The 18,912-nt window shown below is 45.7% G+C and overlaps 1 protein-coding gene across 6 annotated transcripts in view; it reads right to left on the bottom strand.

The window, feature by feature from the left end:
* The window catches only part of TTC7B (tetratricopeptide repeat domain 7B), a 312,432-nt gene that overhangs the window by 61,779 nt on the left and 231,741 nt on the right, over positions 1-18,912 (bottom strand). For 4 of the 6 annotated variants that reach the window (XM_049898916.1, XM_049898915.1, XM_049898917.1 and 1 more), the window contains 2 exons: positions 14,175-14,272; positions 5,418-5,468 (listed from right to left, as the gene is read on the bottom strand). In XM_049898916.1, coding sequence (XP_049754873.1) covers positions 5,418-5,468; positions 14,175-14,272 — 149 coding nt within the window. Of the gene's footprint in view, positions 1-5,417; positions 5,469-8,569; positions 8,735-14,174; positions 14,273-18,912 lie in introns of all 6 variants that reach the window. The other 2 variants (XM_049898918.1, XM_049898913.1) reach the window with 2 other exon arrangements.

The raw sequence follows: 18,912 nt of genomic DNA on the forward strand, positions 1-18,912 counted from the left end.
CACCTACCATTCCTGGAAAAACACGGTAAATAAAATTCTTGCACTGGATTAGAATTTGGCGGGGGGCAAGGATAAACAACATTATGAATTAGGCTGGATATATCTGATTTAAAAAACTAGCCAAAACAACCTCTATCTTACTGTTTCGTAGGACGGAAATGGCAAGTGCCAAAACAAATACCGGATTTCGATTGATGCAGGTAAATGACTAGAAATGCTAGTTCCAACCAATGTATTTCTAAAACAACCCTTTTTTCTCACCAAAGCAAATGTGTCCCTACAGTGTCCATGTGGGCGAGGAAGACTATTAGTCCACGGTGGGAATGGACAAACTGAGGCTTGGAGAAAGGGGTCAGAAGAAGGAGCACAGGGTATTTTTCCAGTCTGAAATACAAGACTCTGGAGAAAGGCACCTGCAATCATCAGGTTCCACAGGGAGGCTGGGCGCCCTGCATCTCTTATTTATCACACTAATTCGAGATGTGCTTATCACTGTCCTGTCTCTGAGGGCTGTGTGCTATGCAGCAGCTGCTGCTGTCCCCCCATGAGATAAGGCGCCTCTTCCTCTCGGCCCCAGTGGCTCTAAAAGGAGATCAAGCTGCAAGACCATCTGAGCCGAGAGCTGACGTAGGCAGGTGAGAACATACCCTAAGACCTGGCCTTTGTTCTTGACCTAATTGCCTGACCTGTTCCATGGGGTGTGAGGGGCTCTGGAGCTGAGGAGATCTGTATTTCCTGAAGCCAACAGCTTTTTCTTCCCTCCCACCTGGAGCCCCCAGACAGAGTGTCAGCTTGGACAGTGACACAAAGGCGAAGCGCCATGTGAAGAACCGGTCTGATCCCTACTGTTCTCAAAGACACCCAGGGTTTTCACCTGGGTTCCCCCTTGGACTACCACATGTGGGTGGTGTGAGGGGAGGGCAGTAGAGAGGACCCAGGAACTGCTGTGAGCAGGCACTTCTCCATGGACTGAGAAGACCAGGAGCCAAGGCCACTGACCTCAGGCCACTGTGCATCCAAGCTCCGAGCCCCTCCTGAGGTCTTCTGACCTGTGCTCCCATCATACACTGACGTCTGCTGAGAAACCTGCCACAAGCAGGACGCTGGGAGCAGCGAGCTCAAATTGCCTTTGCAGCTGATGCCATTCCAAAAAACCATCTTCCCAATGCACGCTACGCCTGTGTCACACTCACACAACTCAAATGTGGCAACTGCACATGAACCCTGTTTCTCCATTTCAAGTTCATTACTCAAAGGGATCCCAGAGTCAACAATTCTGTTAAGCAAAAGGCACAATCAGGTGGCTCAGTTGTGTTTGGTGACCCTGTATTTTCACAAGCAGGGTAACTATGGCATATGTGTGTATTCCAGCTGCCCTTGTGACTGTCCTGGTGGCATTGAGTAAGCGGCTACCACCTGAAGGAACTTCCACCTTTCACCTCCTCTCGTATCTTCATAGCATGTAGAAGACGATCTAGATACCAGATGAAACTCTACCCAGCTAGTGACCTGGTGGGCATCACAGTGCTCAGGAACAATGGCGACTATGTCACATTATGCAGCATCCCAGACCCAGTGCCGTTGAGTCGATCCCGACTCATAGTGACCCTACAGGACAGAATAGAACTGCCCCACAGAGTTTTCAAGGAGTGCCTGGCAGATTTGAACTGCAGACCTCTTGGTTAGCAGCTGTAGCACTTAACCACTACACCACCAGCATAGTCTCTACCAAAAAAAGACATCAGTGGACACACCTGAATGTGTTTGATCTTGGCTTCCCAGCCCCAAAGGGTTAACTTGGTTGCTTCGTGCATGAACATGGGAGGATGGGGCATGTATTCACATCCAAGGCCCATCTCTCTATCCTTCACGTTTGTTCCACAGGATGCCTCAGCAGCCACCCTCTCTACATTTCTAAAAAGAAACCCTGCCACTCCAGGAGTGGGCATGCTGAAATCACCTCACTAATGGGTTCCTGTGCTCAGATGCCCTCTGTCCTGAAATGATGCACTAGTACCTGTCAATAAGATTTATTCAGCTTCTAGTTCTTAAAAGCTGGGGCACCAAAAAAAAAAAAAAAAAAAAATAGGAAGAAGGAAAAAAAGGCAAAGCAGCAGCAGTTCCATTTCTTCAAGACTCTGAATATTAAACAGCAACTTGAGTGACTAAGCAGTCTGCTGGTGAGCTTTGCTTAAAAATGTTCAGTGTTCACAGGGAAGGCTTCCTATTTCTCAAGAGAGGGCTTGAAAACAAATCAGTCCAACACTGCAGACTGCTGGCAGCCGAGTGACCTTCCTCTCACACCTGCCACCTGTGCTCAAAGGACAGCGTGTCCTTGGGGCTAAAGGAGCCGCGGACAACTGTCTCTTATTTCTTGAGAAGCGAGGCAGTGATAGGAGAGTCCACACCTCACTTCAATCCTCGAATTAGGCATATTTTCTCTGTACTTTTTTTTTTTTTTTTTGAAACACAAAACAACCCTCCCCCGTGCCCTACCCTAACCTTTGGGAGTTAGGAGGACAATTTCCATCCCAGCCTGTCTGAGGAGGCTGGTTTGGGGTGGCGGGCTCTCACACTGCACTGTCACACGGCTGCTCTCCCCATGGGCTAACCCCGTCAGAGCTGCCACACGCATCACGACCCCAGCGGGACAGGGTGCGGGGCTGGAGCAGCTTTCCGGGCCACTGATTCCCACCCAATTTCTGCCGCCAACTCCTCTGATAAATAACCTTGGTCATTATTCTAGAATCTTCCCTTATTCACTGAGAGAAAAATACATTAGGACAGCCAAGTAAATAAGGACAACCAAATCCACAGCCCGAGACAAGACCACAATTTCCAAATGACTTTGACAGAGTATCGAGCATGGTTTAAACCTGACAGGAAGTGTCTTCTCCTGAAAGGGGAAGCGCTGTCCAGGGAAAGCGTTAGGGAAGGACCCCGCTAAGGGGTGGGAGAGGCTGGGGTATGCTGTCACCAGTGGGCATGCGGGGGAGAACAGCATGCTGCTGGCAGGTGTGGGCAGGCAGGTGGTCACATGGGAAGCGTGGCGGAAGCCGTTCACAAGCATGCGGGACGACGCCAGCTGTCAGCCGGTGGCTCTGGGCTGGAGACAGTACCTTCTGGAGGACTACACCAGGCAGAGAGAGGCTCCATCTCCACCTGAACCCTGCCATTGCATATTCGTGAGGTGGTATCTCTGCACTAACGTGCCCTTCCGCCTGGGAAGGCTGCTGTGCTCACGTGGTGCCTCCGAGTGTTTGTCCTCGAATGCAGGCTTCCAGGTTTGGATGATATTCCAATTGCTGGACACATATTCCCCACCTTCTATCTGAGTGCCGTTTGTTACTGACTTGTTAATTTCCTAAAACTCCGGTCAATCTTGCTTAAAGAAAGATACCACAGAACAAACTATTCAAGAATTAAAATAGCAAGAGAAGGCTATACTTGAATCATTAGGCATGAATTTTTAAACTCACCTCTCATCAAAGGCAGTGAAGTCATGACTTAAGGAATTTTTTCATTAATATAGGTTTTTTAAAAACTACTTTATTAAGCAGGAGCAGAGGGTGAAATACGCCACCTAACTGACTAGTCATTTTGTGATCATGATACACACCTGAGTGTGAAAAACCACAAAGTCAATTAATAAAATGCTAGCCAGAATGGAAAAAGGAAAACAACTACTACCTTGAATTCATTTCCCAACCTTACTTCATTTTAGAGGTGTGTTCTTCCATGAGCCTGTTTATTCTCTTCTGCTGGTTACTCACCCTTAAAGAGAGCTGCAGCTTCACCAGAACCAGCGATATGAAAAACTGGGCCAACAAGCACCCAGCATTCCTGATTGAAGCAAGTTCCCAGAGAAGAGGATAAAACACCCACACACATTTGTCTCCCAGATGATAACTGTTAGCACAATCGAGAATGGGGGCATCTGGGGACCTTGGGCCCAAGGCCGACAAGCAGCGCAGAGAGAGCCCTGGGTAGCTGTGTTCACATCCTGTTCTGCCAGCTTTCACACTTGGGCCCCGCAGGCCACTTGCCGCTGGGAGCCACAGCTGCCAGGCTGCAACTCGGGGATCAGAGCACTTGGTTTGGGTTTGAAATCAGGATCAGTAACTGGCTAGCTACAGAGGTACATGTAAAAAAAAAAAAAAAAAAAATTTTTTTTTTTTTATTACTAAACCTACGTTATTAAAGATGAGCCAACCCAGGCCCAGAGAGATTAACTGTTGGCTCGAGATTCCTCTGCAGAACTGGTCTTTAAACCCAGTTTCCTGACCTTGCGGAGCTGGAGTGGTTTCCATGGAAAACACTCAAGTCCCTTGTATGAATATGTGAAGGCTCATCTGAACCAACAGGGGCTTCTTGAGGATTTCAATGTAATCTGACTTTCTGAAAATCAAATATTCTTCATGTGTTTAAGGAGCTTGATATTCAAAGGGACCTGGCAGGGATTTGTTTTATATGAAGCACTAACATGGTGACCATACACAAATGGACCTTTTTTCTAAGTATGGATTTTTTTAATGTCGGAAATAAGGTCATATCTGGGCTGAGCTGGATTTAGAGGGGGGATCAGCTCCTTGCACTGGATCACCCTGTGTGGCATTAGCATTTCCCAAAATGCAACACAGTTCTACACGGTGGAAAAATTTGTCGATAATGAAATTAGTTTGGGAACTCTGGGTTAAGCAAAGTTGAGTCTTGTTTTTTTAATTTTTTTTTTTGTAATTACAGACCTTCTCAGAGCCTTTAGTATGCTAACTTGAACCATGAATCTCTAAGAGGGATATGCACTATTTCCCAAAAATATTTGACCAGAGCGCATCGGTGGGCTAAGAAACGCCCTTGGAAAACGTGATCATTCACTAATGACTTCAACTATATCCAGGGACTTGCTTCACTTCCTTACATTTTGGTTGATGTAATTTGAAGTTCTGTATGTCTGTTTAGCTTATTTCAGGAAAACGAATTATTAGAATTGCTTCTTCTAGGTAAGAATAGTGGTTGAACTGGAAAGGAATTTCAAGATTCAACTGGTTCTCTCTACCTCATATTTCCAGGCAGCCACCTTGGGGAGGCTGGGTGTCTGGCTGTCCCACCAGCACCAGGAGGCACTCCACAGCCCACTGCAGGTCCTTGCTTGGGCACTCTTCCCGAAACGCCTTCCTGTGTAGTCTGTCCCAGGCCAATACTGCCTCCTCAGTGTCTGAACCCGAGCTGTGGCTGAATGCATGAGAATCCCAGGAGAGCTGGGCCTCAGGGTGGCCGAGTGCCAAGCAGGCAGCAGCTTCCCTGTGCACCCCACCTCGACATTCCCAACAACCACCAGCCACACACACATTCCGCGGGGGAGGGAAGTGTGATTTCGGAGACCCTGGGAAAGGTTAATAGATTGGTAAGCTACTTACTAACTGAAAAAAGGGAGGGAAAACCATGAAAGTGTGCTTCTGGAGAGTTGCCTTGGAACAACAAATCAAATCAAAAATTAAAACAAAGAAACAAAACATTTGAGAAATCGAAATTAAGGCTAGAAAAGCAAATAGAGTTCTAATAACCTTCCAACTGTAAGTCTGGTTGCCTGGAATCCGATTGCAAATCAAGAGTGACACATTTTTTCCACTAACAATGATCTTTTTTTTTTTTTAAACCTAAGAAAGGGCAACTGGGCATTCCCCTTACATTAAAGGGTTCACCCAGCACATGAAAGCCGACCAACGCATGTAATGTGTTTTGTTTCCAGGGCAGGCAATTCCAAAGAGAAGGGAAAAATAATCAGACAAGCAGGTTTCAGATCTTTCCACACATTAACCCTAATCATGATCCCAACAGTTTGTAGGGTTGGGCTTGTTTTTATTCCTATGAAATCGAGGGTTCCAAAAAAAAAAACCCGCTGCTGTTGAGTCGAATCTGGTCATGGCAACCTTACAGGACAGAGCAGAACTGCCCCACAGGGTTTCCAAGGCTGTAACCTGTACGGAAGCAGACTGCCACATCTTTCTCCCGAGAAGCGGCTAGTGGGTTCAAACCGCTGACCTTCGTGTTAGCAGCTGAGCGCTTAACCACTGTGGCACTGTGGCACTCTGGGTTTTTGGCTATCTATTTTTCCTAAAGGAAGGAGTCGGGGTTCAAATTCATTGTAATTTTAATGAGGAAATCTTATATTTTTCAGTAGTGTAGAAGATGGTATGTTTTCCCCCTCTCTGACTAAATGTTGTATCTGTTGTTGTTAGGTGCTGTCCAGTTGATTTCGACTCAGCAACGCCATATGACAGACTACAACTGCCCCATAGGGTTTTCTTGGCGGTGAACTTTATAGGAGCAGATCACAGGTCTTTCACCCTCAGAGCCTCTGGGCGGGTTCAAACCGACAACCTCTCCTTTGGCAGCCAAGCGCTTAACCGGTGTTGCCACCAGGGCTCCTTAAACATTGTACAGGGAAACCTTTGAGAGCCAGAACTCGACTGGACTGCCTTGCTTTTCCAGGTCTCAAAAGTTTTCCGCCTTTGACAGGGTGCAGTCTTACCACTTTTCTATCGCTCTCTATTAGTGGAAAATAATTTGAGTTTTCCTTGTGACAGGCGTCTGCTGTACACAGGTTCTGGCTTTCACAGGTTTTACTGTATCTAAGGGCAACCACAAAAAAAAAAAAGGGGGATTCTTGGGCACTTCAGTCTTAGTTAAAACACCTGGTGACTGGCTAGGCGTGCCAAGGAGAATGACTCACAGCTACACAAAGAATTGGCAATGTGCACTACTTGAGACACACCGTAATTGCCAGAAAGCCCGGTGGGTGTTCCTCACCCTAAAATTTACTAATTAATCTGATGTACAGCGCCTCGCTGGAAGAGTTGGAATTCCAGTCTTCACAGGTTTAAGGCAACACAGGCCTTCTTGGCTGCAACATGATAAATACCAGCAGGGTGAGGAGCCAAGAGGGTTTGCTGCGCAAACAAGAGTGGACTGGGCAGTGGGAACACACAGCATTCATCTACAATAGTGAGATCTCTTTTTAAGAGAATAGACCGGGCAAAAGTCAATGTAAAAGCCAATTTCTCCGGAAAAATCAAAGCTGGCAATTGCCCCCAGGCATCGTATCAGGGGAAAACGTCTATTTTAAGAAGTGGATTAAAAACAACATAAGCAGTTTATAAACATCATCTTCATCTTCCATTTCGGAAAACTGGGGCTGCCATGACAGCAAAGTTCAGAACACTTAATATGCAGATGAGGAGGTCAGAGCGTTTCTTGGTTTGAATGTTTTATTTGAGATGATCGCCTTATTTCTGTCCTGGCTTTGTGTGTGTGTGTTTACACATGGGTTAGCCATCGTAGAGACCAGCGCATGTGAGAAAGCAGTTCTTTCTGGCAGCAGTTCCCCTTGTGAGCTTTTGTTCAGCATAGAACTGAGCATTTGCAACAAAGATGAGCCTTTAATAAATCACGGACACAGAGATTAAATTTGCTGGCAATGCTGGCAGGAAAGTGAACATTAAATAAATGAGGGAAAGAAAATGAGGACGGGCTCCCCTGTTGAGAGCCACTTTTAGGTCCCATTTAAGGACTTTACCAACCAGTGTCTCATTTTAATACAGGGATCATTTTTTGTTTGTTTTAATTGACAGGCCCTTGCAAATTTTCAGCATTATTTAAAAGATTGGACTATAAATACTGTTCCTTTTCCCTGCACAGTTTCACAACACAAACCCTACATTTTTCTACTTTGCAAATGGAAAACAACTTACAGCACTGTTTCTCGAAATGCCGCCCCTGGCCCACTGGCATTGGAATCACAAGGGGGCATTATATAAACCCAGATTCCAAGGCCCCATCTCAAGCCTACTGAATCAGAAACCTGGGGGATGGGCTCAGGGCAACTGTGTTTTTAAAAGCGCTCCCAGTTTAATGCGTAGTAAAGTTTGAGAACCTTGTATTTAGAAGGCATAGGTCACTATTTTAAAAGTAAAACAAAAAAGCCCAAACCTGTTGCCATCGAGTTGATGGGACAGGGCAGAACTGCCCCAAAGGGTTTTCAAGGAGCGGCTGGTGGATTCGAACTGCTGACCTTCTGGTTAGCAGCCCAGCTTTTAACCACTGCTGTACCAAGGCTCCATCTTCACAATACTGCCTTGATTATTATGTACTAGTTGAATTAATATCTAAACAAAAAATCAGAAATACCTAGGATTAAATAATTACTTGCAGGACATTGAAATTTTCCTTTTCTTTAATACAATGAGTTGTTATGCCTTTATATCAACTCCAGGAAAGCAGAGACTTGCCTGAGAGCTAAAAGTAATATTCTACAAAAGCATCCATTTGTTCTGCTCAAAACAGGCCTACTTTACTTTTCAAAGAGGAGATTTGGGACCTGGGCACCACTATCTGTTCTCTCAGGTCATCTTCAGCCCCAAACATCGTTTGGATTTTTAAATTAACAAGATTCTCTCCCTGACAAATTTGGTGCACTTTCCCATCCAGCTTATCAGTTAGGAAGATTATCAGAAATGAAAATATCAGGCAAATGAAGCAGGTCTATGAAGAAAGGAAAAACCACGTTTACAGAGAGAGGGATCCCGGCGGGGACCTGGATCACTGACTGAATGCGCTGCTGGGGGCCACACAAAGGTATCGGGTTTGGGATGAGAGTGAAGATGAGAAGATACAAACAGGTGGAGAGGAGACTCGGTTCTTGAAAGAGAAGAGGAGGAGGAGGAGGAATCTGACACTAAAAAAGTGAAAAGAGAAAAAAAAAGGATAAAGGCAAAAAGGAAACTTCAGAGACACAAAGAAAAAAAAGATAAACTAGCTTTTAATATACTCACATGAGCTGTAAAGAAAATAAGGTCATGTAAATACATCATCAGTTCTCTATTCGACAACAGAGTACAAGTGCTTTTCAGAGAAAACAAATTTGTTGTTGTTTTTTCCACTGGTTATTTGTCCTGCAACACCACCATGGAATACAAATAACCCAGGTTTACCTGGGCACAGATTCAGCAGTATGAGTTGCTGAAATTCATACATCTTTAACCCATAACAACCAGGACATTCTAACAGAAGCGATTTGCTTTTCAACTGGAAAGGGCTGGAACTTGACTTTTCATTGTTTGTTTTTTATGAGAAGCACTTATATAAAGTTTACTTGAAAACTAAGGGTGTTACTGAGGTGTGACGACATGTTGAGGTCCCAGGATCATGACAATGGAGTAATTGGCTTTCTAAGGTGGTCTATGGTTGGATGCAATGGTTGGGCATGTTGAAAAGGATGTTGTTACTGCCACCTTCATGTCTTGCAGCTGGGGAGGTACAGAGGGATGGGAAGACCACTCCAGCTCCCAATTAAAAATTTTCCCAAACAAAATGGGCCAAGCTTTCAAGTTAAAAGAATTATTTTACTTTGGATACCAAACCCCTTGCTGTCGAGTCAATTCTGACTCATAGTGACCCTGTAGGGCAGAGTTCAACTGCCCCATAGGGTTTTCAAAGCTGTAATCTTTGTGGAAGCAGAATGCCACATCATTCTCCCTTAGACAGCAGGTGGGTTCGAACTGCCAACTTTTCGGTTAGCAGCCAAGCGCTTAACCACTGCACCACTAGGGATCCTTTGGATAAAAAAAAATTGAATAGGTGTCTGATAATATCTACCACTGATTAAAGATAAGACCCTCATACCACATCCTGTTTTGAAGGCAAAAGGGAGAAAAAAATGATTTCATCCTCTATTTAGGGAACTACCAACTTATTCCAAAGAAAAGACAATGACTCATAACATCAAAGGCAAGACTGTTATTCCATTTGATTCCCCTCTTTCACTGGCTGGGACTATTAGATGACAGAGGTCAGGGGAGGGGAAGCCAGGGGTAAACCAGGCAGGGAGCATGTTCTTTAATGGGGACTTTTTTAGTTTGACATGTCCACTCAATTAACCAAAGTGGGCTTGGTCAGTCCAAAGTTTCTACATGTAGGCTCCTCCTCATGTGATTCCATGGATCTACATACAGACAATTTCAGAGGTGGAAGCCAGACTCAAGTTAATCAACCCCTTCCAAAATCACGAACAGTGAGCCTGCACTTCACCATGACCGGGATGTGTAATAATAATACTCTGGCTGTATTCTTCACAAGTCCTTATCTGTTAGGAACCATTCCCAAAGCCAGCTCTCCAGACAGGGATTGGATTGGACAATGGGATAGAAAATGATACTGGTGAAGAATGAGCTTCTTGGATCAAGTAGACACATGAGACTATGTTGGCATCTCCTGTCTGGAGGGGAGATGAGAGGGCAGAGGGGGTCAGAGCTGGTGGAATGGATAGTAAAATAGAGAGTAGAGGAAAGGAGTGTGCTGTCTCATTAGGGGGAGGGCAATTAGGAGTATATAGCAAGGTGTACATAAATTTTTGTATGAGTGACTGACTTGATTTGTAAACTTTCACTTAAAGCACAATAAAAATTAAAAAAAAAAGTCCTTATCTGTTAGACATACGTATTGAAATTTTGACAGGGGAAATAAGATGTCTGGGATTTGTCTTAAAATACTCTAGAAAAACCAAGTAGGGGTGGGAGAGAGCTGAAACAAGAATACTAGTTGTTGAAGCTTGGTGGTACATACGTGGGATTCATTACATGAGTATCTCTATTTCGGTAGATTTGAAAATTTTCCATAATAATAATAGTAAAAAAAAAAATAATAAATTTAGTTCTGAGAAACAAACAAACAAAAAAACAACTCAAGGGCCTGTGGCCTTACAAGGGAGTCTGCACAGCGCAGGCGGGTGATTCTGGGCCTGGGGCCAGAGTGGGTGAGGTCAGGACAGTGGATGATCACCTTTGCTTACGTCATCCACACTTAGCAATGTCCACACTGTATGGCTTTGCTCATGTTTGGTGCTCATTTCTCTAAGGAAATCTACAAAAGCAGCCAAGCCAGGGAGTGGCATGGACCAGGGCTCTGACCACTGCCACTGGCCAGGGCTAGTTCTCCCAGACCATACCTGGTCTGAGTTACTTCCATTTGATTCAGAAACACTGTTACCTTGGAAAAATTCCTTTTCTTTCTGTATAGCTCAGTTGCTTTTTCATAAGAGCTGGGCTGTGGCGCCTAATCAAAATTAGCCAGCCTCCTTCAGCATCACGTGAACTGAAAACTGTGGCGAAGGGAAGGAAGGTGATTGTGATCATGCATGATGGAAAAGTCCAGAATGTAAAGTATGTGGGCCATGGATACTACACAGCTGGAAAAAAAAAAAAAGAGGAAATTCCCTATGGGCAAATCTTATGGGATATTCAGGATACGCTGCGAAGTGAAAAAGGCAGGCGCTGATCAGCATGGATAGTACGCTGTTTTTATAGGAGGTGGCATAACATATATATTTTCGTGAAAACAAAAACACTGGGAGGGTAAACAAAAAGCTGATAAAAATAGTTACCTTTGGGGAAAGACAAGATGGAGGGGGCAGGGATGGAAGCAAAACTTCTCCATGGTGCCTTTTGAATTATATAAATGTATCACCTATTAAAATTAAATCCCACTGAAATATAACATCTGTGGATTGTTCACAAGACAGGCCATCCACATAGGTGTATTAAGAACCACTGAGCTGAACTATAGAAGACTGAGAGCTTTGTTGATCAAGATGGATGGATCTTTTCCATTTTTAGGTAAGCCTTCCTAATTAAGTCCCTTTGATTTACACGGTCATTTCAGAATGTTTTACCCTCATTTACAAATTGTCTGCAATTGGTAAACCCTCCTAACCTGGCCCTCCATCTTTCTGATCCTCTGGTCTCTTGGTTAAGTAATTAAAACCAGTTGGTGTTGAGTCAACTCTGACTCATGACAACCCCCTGGGTGTCAGAGTAGAACTGTACCCCGTAGAGTTTGCAGTGGCTAATGTTTCAGAATTAGATCCCCAGGCATTTCTTCCAAGGTGCCTCTGGATGGACTGGAGCCTTTTGGTTAACCCTTTGTGCCCCCCAGGGATTCTGGTTAAAGAACCAGTGATGTGTAGATCCACATTTAGTGGCTCTGGGCGCAGGGCCAGTAAAAAGCACCTTAGAGAGATTCTCAAGAAGAGATAAAACAACATTAAAACGGTCACCGGCCAGTGCCTGGGAGGCTGTGGGTTTCCTTCGATTGTTCGAGGAGGGCGTATGCGCCAGCAAGTCAGATTTCAGCCACCTGGGCTCCCAGAAGTGAGAGGACAGCTGCATAAATACCACTAATGAAAAGGGGGAGAAAAAAGGGGCTGGGCCTGACTGGGGGCAGCAACCCCCCTAGACTGTGCCACTGAGACACAGCTTACCTGGACACCATGGCACCTGAGAAGGTGTAACCTCATGAGGGAGACTCCTGAGGGATGGAGGGAAAATGTCTCATAAGACCAAGGAGAAAAAGAATAACAAGGGCCTCATTTATTTTCAAAGAAGCCCTAGTAGCGCAGTGGTTAAAGCACTTGGCTGCCGACTAAAAGCCCAGTGGTTCGAATCCACCAGCCTCTCTGCAAGAGAAAGATGTGACAGTCCGCTTCTGTAAAAAGTAAAAACCAAAAAACCAAACCAGTTGCTGTCAGCTCCATTCTGACTCATAGTGACCCTATAGGACAGAGTAGAACTGCCTCATGCGGTTTCCAAGGAGCAGCTGGTCGATTCCAACTGTCAACCTTTCAGTTACCAGCGGTTCCACAGGAGAAAAGACCTGGTGATCTGCTCCTGTAAAGATTCTAGCCTTGGAAACCCTGTGAGGTGGTTCTATTCTCTTCTATAGGGTCGCTATGAGCCAGAATCGACTCAGCGGCATTGGGTTTGGTTGGATTTACCCTCACAGAGTCTTGGGGAGGGGGCAGAAGGGGGCAGACAGCCCTTGGCAGCCACAGCAGCTGCTCTGAATCAGCCAAAACTGTTGCTGGCTCACAGTGAGTTTCAACTCCTCTCCTCTCCCCTGTGTCCTGACAGCTGGGCCTTACTTCTAATGCTATGAGGGGGCTAACGGGTCCCTCCAGAGAGGACCTGCAACAGGACAAGAGCCCATGAGGTGAAACTGCTGTCCTGATCCAAGTCAGGCTCTCTGCCCAGAGAGGGGTCGGGCCGCTCCAGGGGAGGAGTCTCTGTGGCTCAGTCGGTCTGCATTTTGAACAGTGGCTGCGAGCCACGCTAAACTGTACTAATCTACAACTTGTGGCCCTTCTAACACCCAACAACCGTTTGACCTAGGAGCCCCAGGGGGCCCTGGGACCAGACTTGTCAAACCAACTTTAACTTTGATAAAAGCGAGCCTAGTGCACAAATGCAGTCTGCAGGCAGCTAAGAGGGTTCCCGGAGGCCTGGGATGGATTTTCTAGTGGGTTCTGGCTTTCTCTGAAGGGCTCTGTCAGGGTCTGGGAGCTGGCACAAGGACAGGAGAAGGACCAAGGCTCATCTCACAAAGCCAGGCCACAAGCGACCAGGCCAACCCAGATAGGGATTAGGCGTCATGTAGGCCCGTACAGGGGCAGCAGAACCAGGTCCAAATGATACTGTAGGCTCCCCAAGCTGCATTCAGGCTTGCAGGAGAAGGAATTTCATTATATTTTGTGGGTCTGTAGAGTCCCTAAATTGTCGCTGAATAGTCGGTACTATGGTTGGTGTTGCTGGCTTGGAGGTTTGGCAATCACGTGGGTATATTCACTCCCCTGTACTTTGGCAAATGTGGAACACGAACAACGAGGTGTCAATATCTGCTCAGAAGCAGTCAGTGCACACAGGCCTCCACGTGGGGAAGGAAGAATTAGAAGTTCAGGACCTACCTGCCTCCCTAACCAGGGGCTTTTGCTGGGTCGATATGTGTTTATACGCACAATTAAAATCAAAAACCTTGATTTCAGCAAGTTCTAAAATCTAAAAAGAGGAAACCTGCTGGGGGTGGGACGACTTATTCTTAGTTTCAAACCTTAAGCTCCAGGAGCAAGGGGAAAAATAGTAAGATTTTAGGGCTGTGTTGGACGAGTAATACTGCCTCTCCCGCTGTCAACAAACCCTTGAAGATGACACCAGGGAAAATGTGCCCATTAATGGTGAGCATATCTGAATCTTCCCAGCCCCAGCCCCTGGCTGTCTTCATCCCCATCACTCAGTGACAGCCCCATTCTCTTTGACGCCATTTCATCCCCTTTGGCTTTTTATTCTCACCTGTCTCGGGATCGCTGAAGTCTGGCAAAGTAATTGTATTAAGCTGTCGTCTGTCAGCAATGGTTCTATCTAAGAGGCTGCTCCCACGTCCAGAATCGCTGCAAAACACGGCTACAAATGTCAGTCACGGGGGAGACACAATCAACTGCCACCAGCTCCTGAAATGCAATAATACCTTTTGTGTGCTCGAAGTTCTCCAGCACCTTCCCACTCGTGAAAGAGGCATCCTGCTGTCCGGCCGAGTTCCAGCATTCAAGGGCAAACTGGCTTAAACCACACCCACCAACCCTGGCTAGGTTTCGCCCCTTTTGTGGCATTATAAGATGCAATAATGAAATCTTCCAGCCTGGGTCTCTGCCCACCTAACTGGCATTCTGAGCTGTGCAGTCTTAGGGCTCATCCAGCCTCTGCCTCCTCCTCACGCCACCCTCAGCGTAGCTTTATGAACCAACCACTGCACATCAGGGCTTCTAAGCCCTCGCTGCACGTGAAAACCACCTGGGGAAAGGCAAAGCCGTAGAGACAGTGAAGACATCAGCGGGTGCCAGGGACTCAGGAGGGGAGGGAAAAATAGGTTGCACACAGAGCGTTTTTTAGGGCAGTGGAACTATTCAGTAGGGTACTGTCATGGTGGGCACATGACATCCTGCATTTGTCAAAACCCACAGGACTGTCCAACACCAAGAGTGAACCCTGATGTAAACTGCGGACTTTAGTTAACAACGATGTATCAGCATTGGTTCGCCACTGTAACATGTACCATACTACAACAGGATGTTAACAACTTAACAATGGGGAAGCTGGGAGCTGAGGAGAGACGGGTGTACGGGAACCCTCCATACCACCTGCTGGATTTTCTGTAACCCTAAAACTGCTCTACAAAAATAATGTCTACTAATCACACACACACAAAAAAAATATCACCTGGGGACATTTCTAGAAAATGGCCAAGTCAGTCAGAATTTCTGGAATGGTCAACATTTTTCAAAGCTCCCCAGGTGGTTCTAATGTGCAGCTGGCTTTGAGAATCCCTGGCCCCTACTTTTCAAAGGGAGAGCACAGCCATGGCCTCGTGTGGCCCCCAGAACAAGTCTTTGTGTGAATCACGTGGTTATTATCCTTATTTAATAGGTGAGGAAAAGGAGGTGCAAGGTGGCCGGCAGAGCTGGAACTGCAGCCCCTCTTCAGTGTGCCCCAGCTGGAGAATATGGGTGTCCAGTGGTGTGGGCAGGACACGGCAGGGTTTGGGCGGCAGATTCCCGGCCAGCCAGCACTCCTGCAGCCTTCACGGAGCCCCAACCTCCAGTGGCTCCTGCAAACCCAGCTCGGGCTATTCATCAGGCAACATCACCTGGGAGGCCACCTCAGGCCAAATGGAGGATGAACATAGTTCAGGGACTTTAGCCCATGTGGACTCTTTTTTGGATTCTAAGAAGCTTGTAAGCAAAAATAGCAGTGTTTTTTTTTTTTTCCTCTGTCATGATATTCTATCAAAGCAGCTCCAAAAAGAATCATATCTGCCTCTTGAGATTTGACTCTAACGTTTTCCTTTGAATCTATTTTTCTCTTCCAATCTGGAGACCCTAAGAGTGATTTTTTGGTTGCTGTTGTTGTTACAAGTTCAAATTCTACAATAACGGGACACAATTTCCTTCCTCTATGCAGCTATTGCTAAAAATGGTACAAATAAGATTTGGTATGAAACTTAATATGGTTTGCAGGCTGCAATTTCCACGTCCAGTGATGCAGTCAGAGAAATCCACAGGAAACAGAAGGAAACTTGCTTCGGGACAGACTATTTGTCAACCTATACTTATTACATCATCGGATACATGTTTTTCTGGAAGATGCTCCAGTAATTATTTCCACGACTGAGAACAGTAATTGTCCCTGAGCGGAAGACAACATAAAAGTACATACAAAATTTCATTAATCAAATTGTTGTTAGTTGCCGTCGAGTTGATTCATTGATCACATTACTGACTGAGTATTTCTAGCATTTAACTGTTCATTTATAAAATTTTAATATAAACATTACATAGTTAATTTTTCAAAGCTAATATTTGCAATGTTTATTTTACAAAAAGTTAATATTGCAATGGCTTTCCACTTAGGAGTTTTGCAGAAGATATTAATTCAAAATATAGTGACAGCCTTCTTCACCTTGGGGATTCCAGGAGACACAGTGAGGCACTGGCATTGCAAAGGAAGGGTCTGCCTGAGTTCTCAGTGGACCAAGTCTCAGGCAGCACATCAGGAATGCTGAGTGTTTCGGCCACAATCCTCCAGGCTTCCCGTCTCGCCAAGATTCAGAGCACAGGTTGACTGCCACGTGCAATGCTTTGGGAAGGACTCTGAAATTGAGGTCCTAGAACCCAGCTGGAGGCCTGAGTTCTTATCCTACATCTATAGGGCATCCCACTAATGAGGAGGTCATTTGGAGCAAGCTTATTTCCCCTGTACTTCAGGGACTTCCTTGGTAGATGCCAATGGGATTGTGTTCCTATCAGAACTGTCCAGGGATGAAATGAGGTCATGTGTTGGGAGCATCCGTAAGAGTTAAAACTGCTAGGCACACACAAGGTGCCACTATAAATACACACCCCAACAACAACAACATACATAACGCACATACAACACATATTAACATGGCTGGATAATTCCTGAAGACGACCTACCCCCAGCCTTCTGGAGCAATTGTAGGAGGCCTGGGAAGCTGAGTGAAAGGACCTCTAATTCCAAATGTTAGAAACCCCAACTAAAACCATAATCTTAATCTGTGAAGCTTACCCACTGATAACAACCCAGGATCCATTTCCCCTCCACCTGCTAAGAAACAATCTCCAGTTACATTCCTTAGATTGTCTTCCATATTTTCTTTGAAAACAGTCTATACACAACAACTAACTACTGAAAATGGAGATGCTTTTGCTTCCACACTGAATGTTCTAACCCTAAAAATCATTAGGTATTTGTGACTGATCGAGAATTTTGAGGGCTGTTTGAAGCAATTTTTAGTTCTTCATTTACAAGGTGAAGAGTCTTAACCAATCAAGAGCTGCCTTTCCTACAACCCACAGAATGTGGGGCAAAAGGCAAGGGGAGGCCTTGGCCAACCCTTGAGTCTCCTTAACTTTCTCACTCAGGTCAGACTCTCTAATGCAAGCCTAAAAGTTGCCCTCCCCTCTTTTTCTAGGACATTGTATTCTTGGGCATCTCACATGGACCATCCATTCCCTTTCTTACCCCAGTTTCCTCATCTCTTCTTGGCCTGGCCCTTAGGCTGCCAGGAGCACCTCTCAAGGAGAGAGATCACTGGCAGGAACCTCTGATCCATGGCACGCAAGCTATAGACATCACACATCCAGGTAATTTCTGTTCTCCACAGGAATGAACATTGAGAGTAAACTATAATGACAGCTAAAGTTATCCTGGAAATTGGAAACTTCCCTTGGAAATCCTTCATTTGCCACAATCACACAGAGGCTAACACAAGAGGCCAGGTGGTAGAAGACCAGCAGTCAGAACCCTGGAGTTCTGCTGCAGCTGTATCTCCTCTCGGCTCCCGGAACAGTGCTGGGCACACAATAAACTCGAGTGTGAGAGAGGGGACTGGGATAAAAACCAGAGCAAGGAAAGGACATCATGGGCAGGTGGGAGAGGGAGCTCCTCTTCTTCTCCAGGCCCAAGAGGCTTGAGGATAAGAGTCGAGTTCCTAACACCCTTGAGCCTCAGTTTTCTCATCAGTAAAATGGACATGATATGACATTGGCTGATGCTACTATGAAGGTGAGACAAGAAAATCTCTTGGGGGGAAAAAAAAAGCTCCACCGAAATGCCCATCAGTAAGAAATACTGTCTCCAACTTTCAGCTGGCGTTGGAGCAAGGGGTAGCTTTATGAAGTGACTGAAGCAGGGCTTAGGAAGAAAAATTTTTGTTCCAATCACTCGGAGATGTCAAGTCAGGGCTACAACCTCAGGGTCCAGGTGGCAGTGAAAGGAGGTGAAAGAAGTGATTGGTTAACAATAAAAATGAAGGAGAAGAGGTTGGTTGCCAACTAACTCAGAGAGGCAGCTTGCTGTGGTGGGGTGTTGTTAGACAGACCTGGGTCTGAACCACAGCTCTACTGCTTATTTAACTGGGAAAATTTACCCTCCTTGAGCCTAAATTTTATTTCTTTGTGAAGTGGAAACAACAGTAGCTATCTTGCAAGGCTAATGTAGGGACTGAAGAAAATGTGTAAGTGACCTAGCCCAGAGCTGGCCCAGAGGAGGCTCAATAAGTTTTGCTCAGCTGAAATGCTGTGACATGCAGCTCAGAGGCCTGCTGGGACCTTCTGCTGAGGCTCCCGTCAGGATCTTTTATTTTAAGCAGCCAAGTGGTCATCAGTTAGTTAGTCAACATGCACGAGAAGTGAGGTAGCTTTAGGCTTTACTAAGAGAGAGAAGACAACGCGTAAGACAGCTTTCTCCCCTAACTGCAAGCTGAACTGCAGACCGAAGGGAACAAAACCGGGCTTCTGAAATGACAAACACCTTGCCAAATGTGCCCCCGAGGAATGCCACCACCATTTTGCTCATAGCAAGGGTGCTTTCTCAGCAGCAGGAGGACTGCTGCTTGCAAGTTTCCCAGGCTCAGTTCAACATCTAGCTTACAGTGTGATTTCCTTCAAGCCAAGACAAAGAGGAGGCATGAGCTGCTGAGAACACGAAGCCAGGGTCGATTTGACCACTTGCT

The sequence above is a fragment of the Elephas maximus genome, chromosome 10 (genome assembly GCF_024166365.1).
Source record: "Elephas maximus indicus isolate mEleMax1 chromosome 10, mEleMax1 primary haplotype, whole genome shotgun sequence".
Lineage (NCBI taxonomy): Eukaryota > Metazoa > Chordata > Mammalia > Proboscidea > Elephantidae > Elephas > Elephas maximus.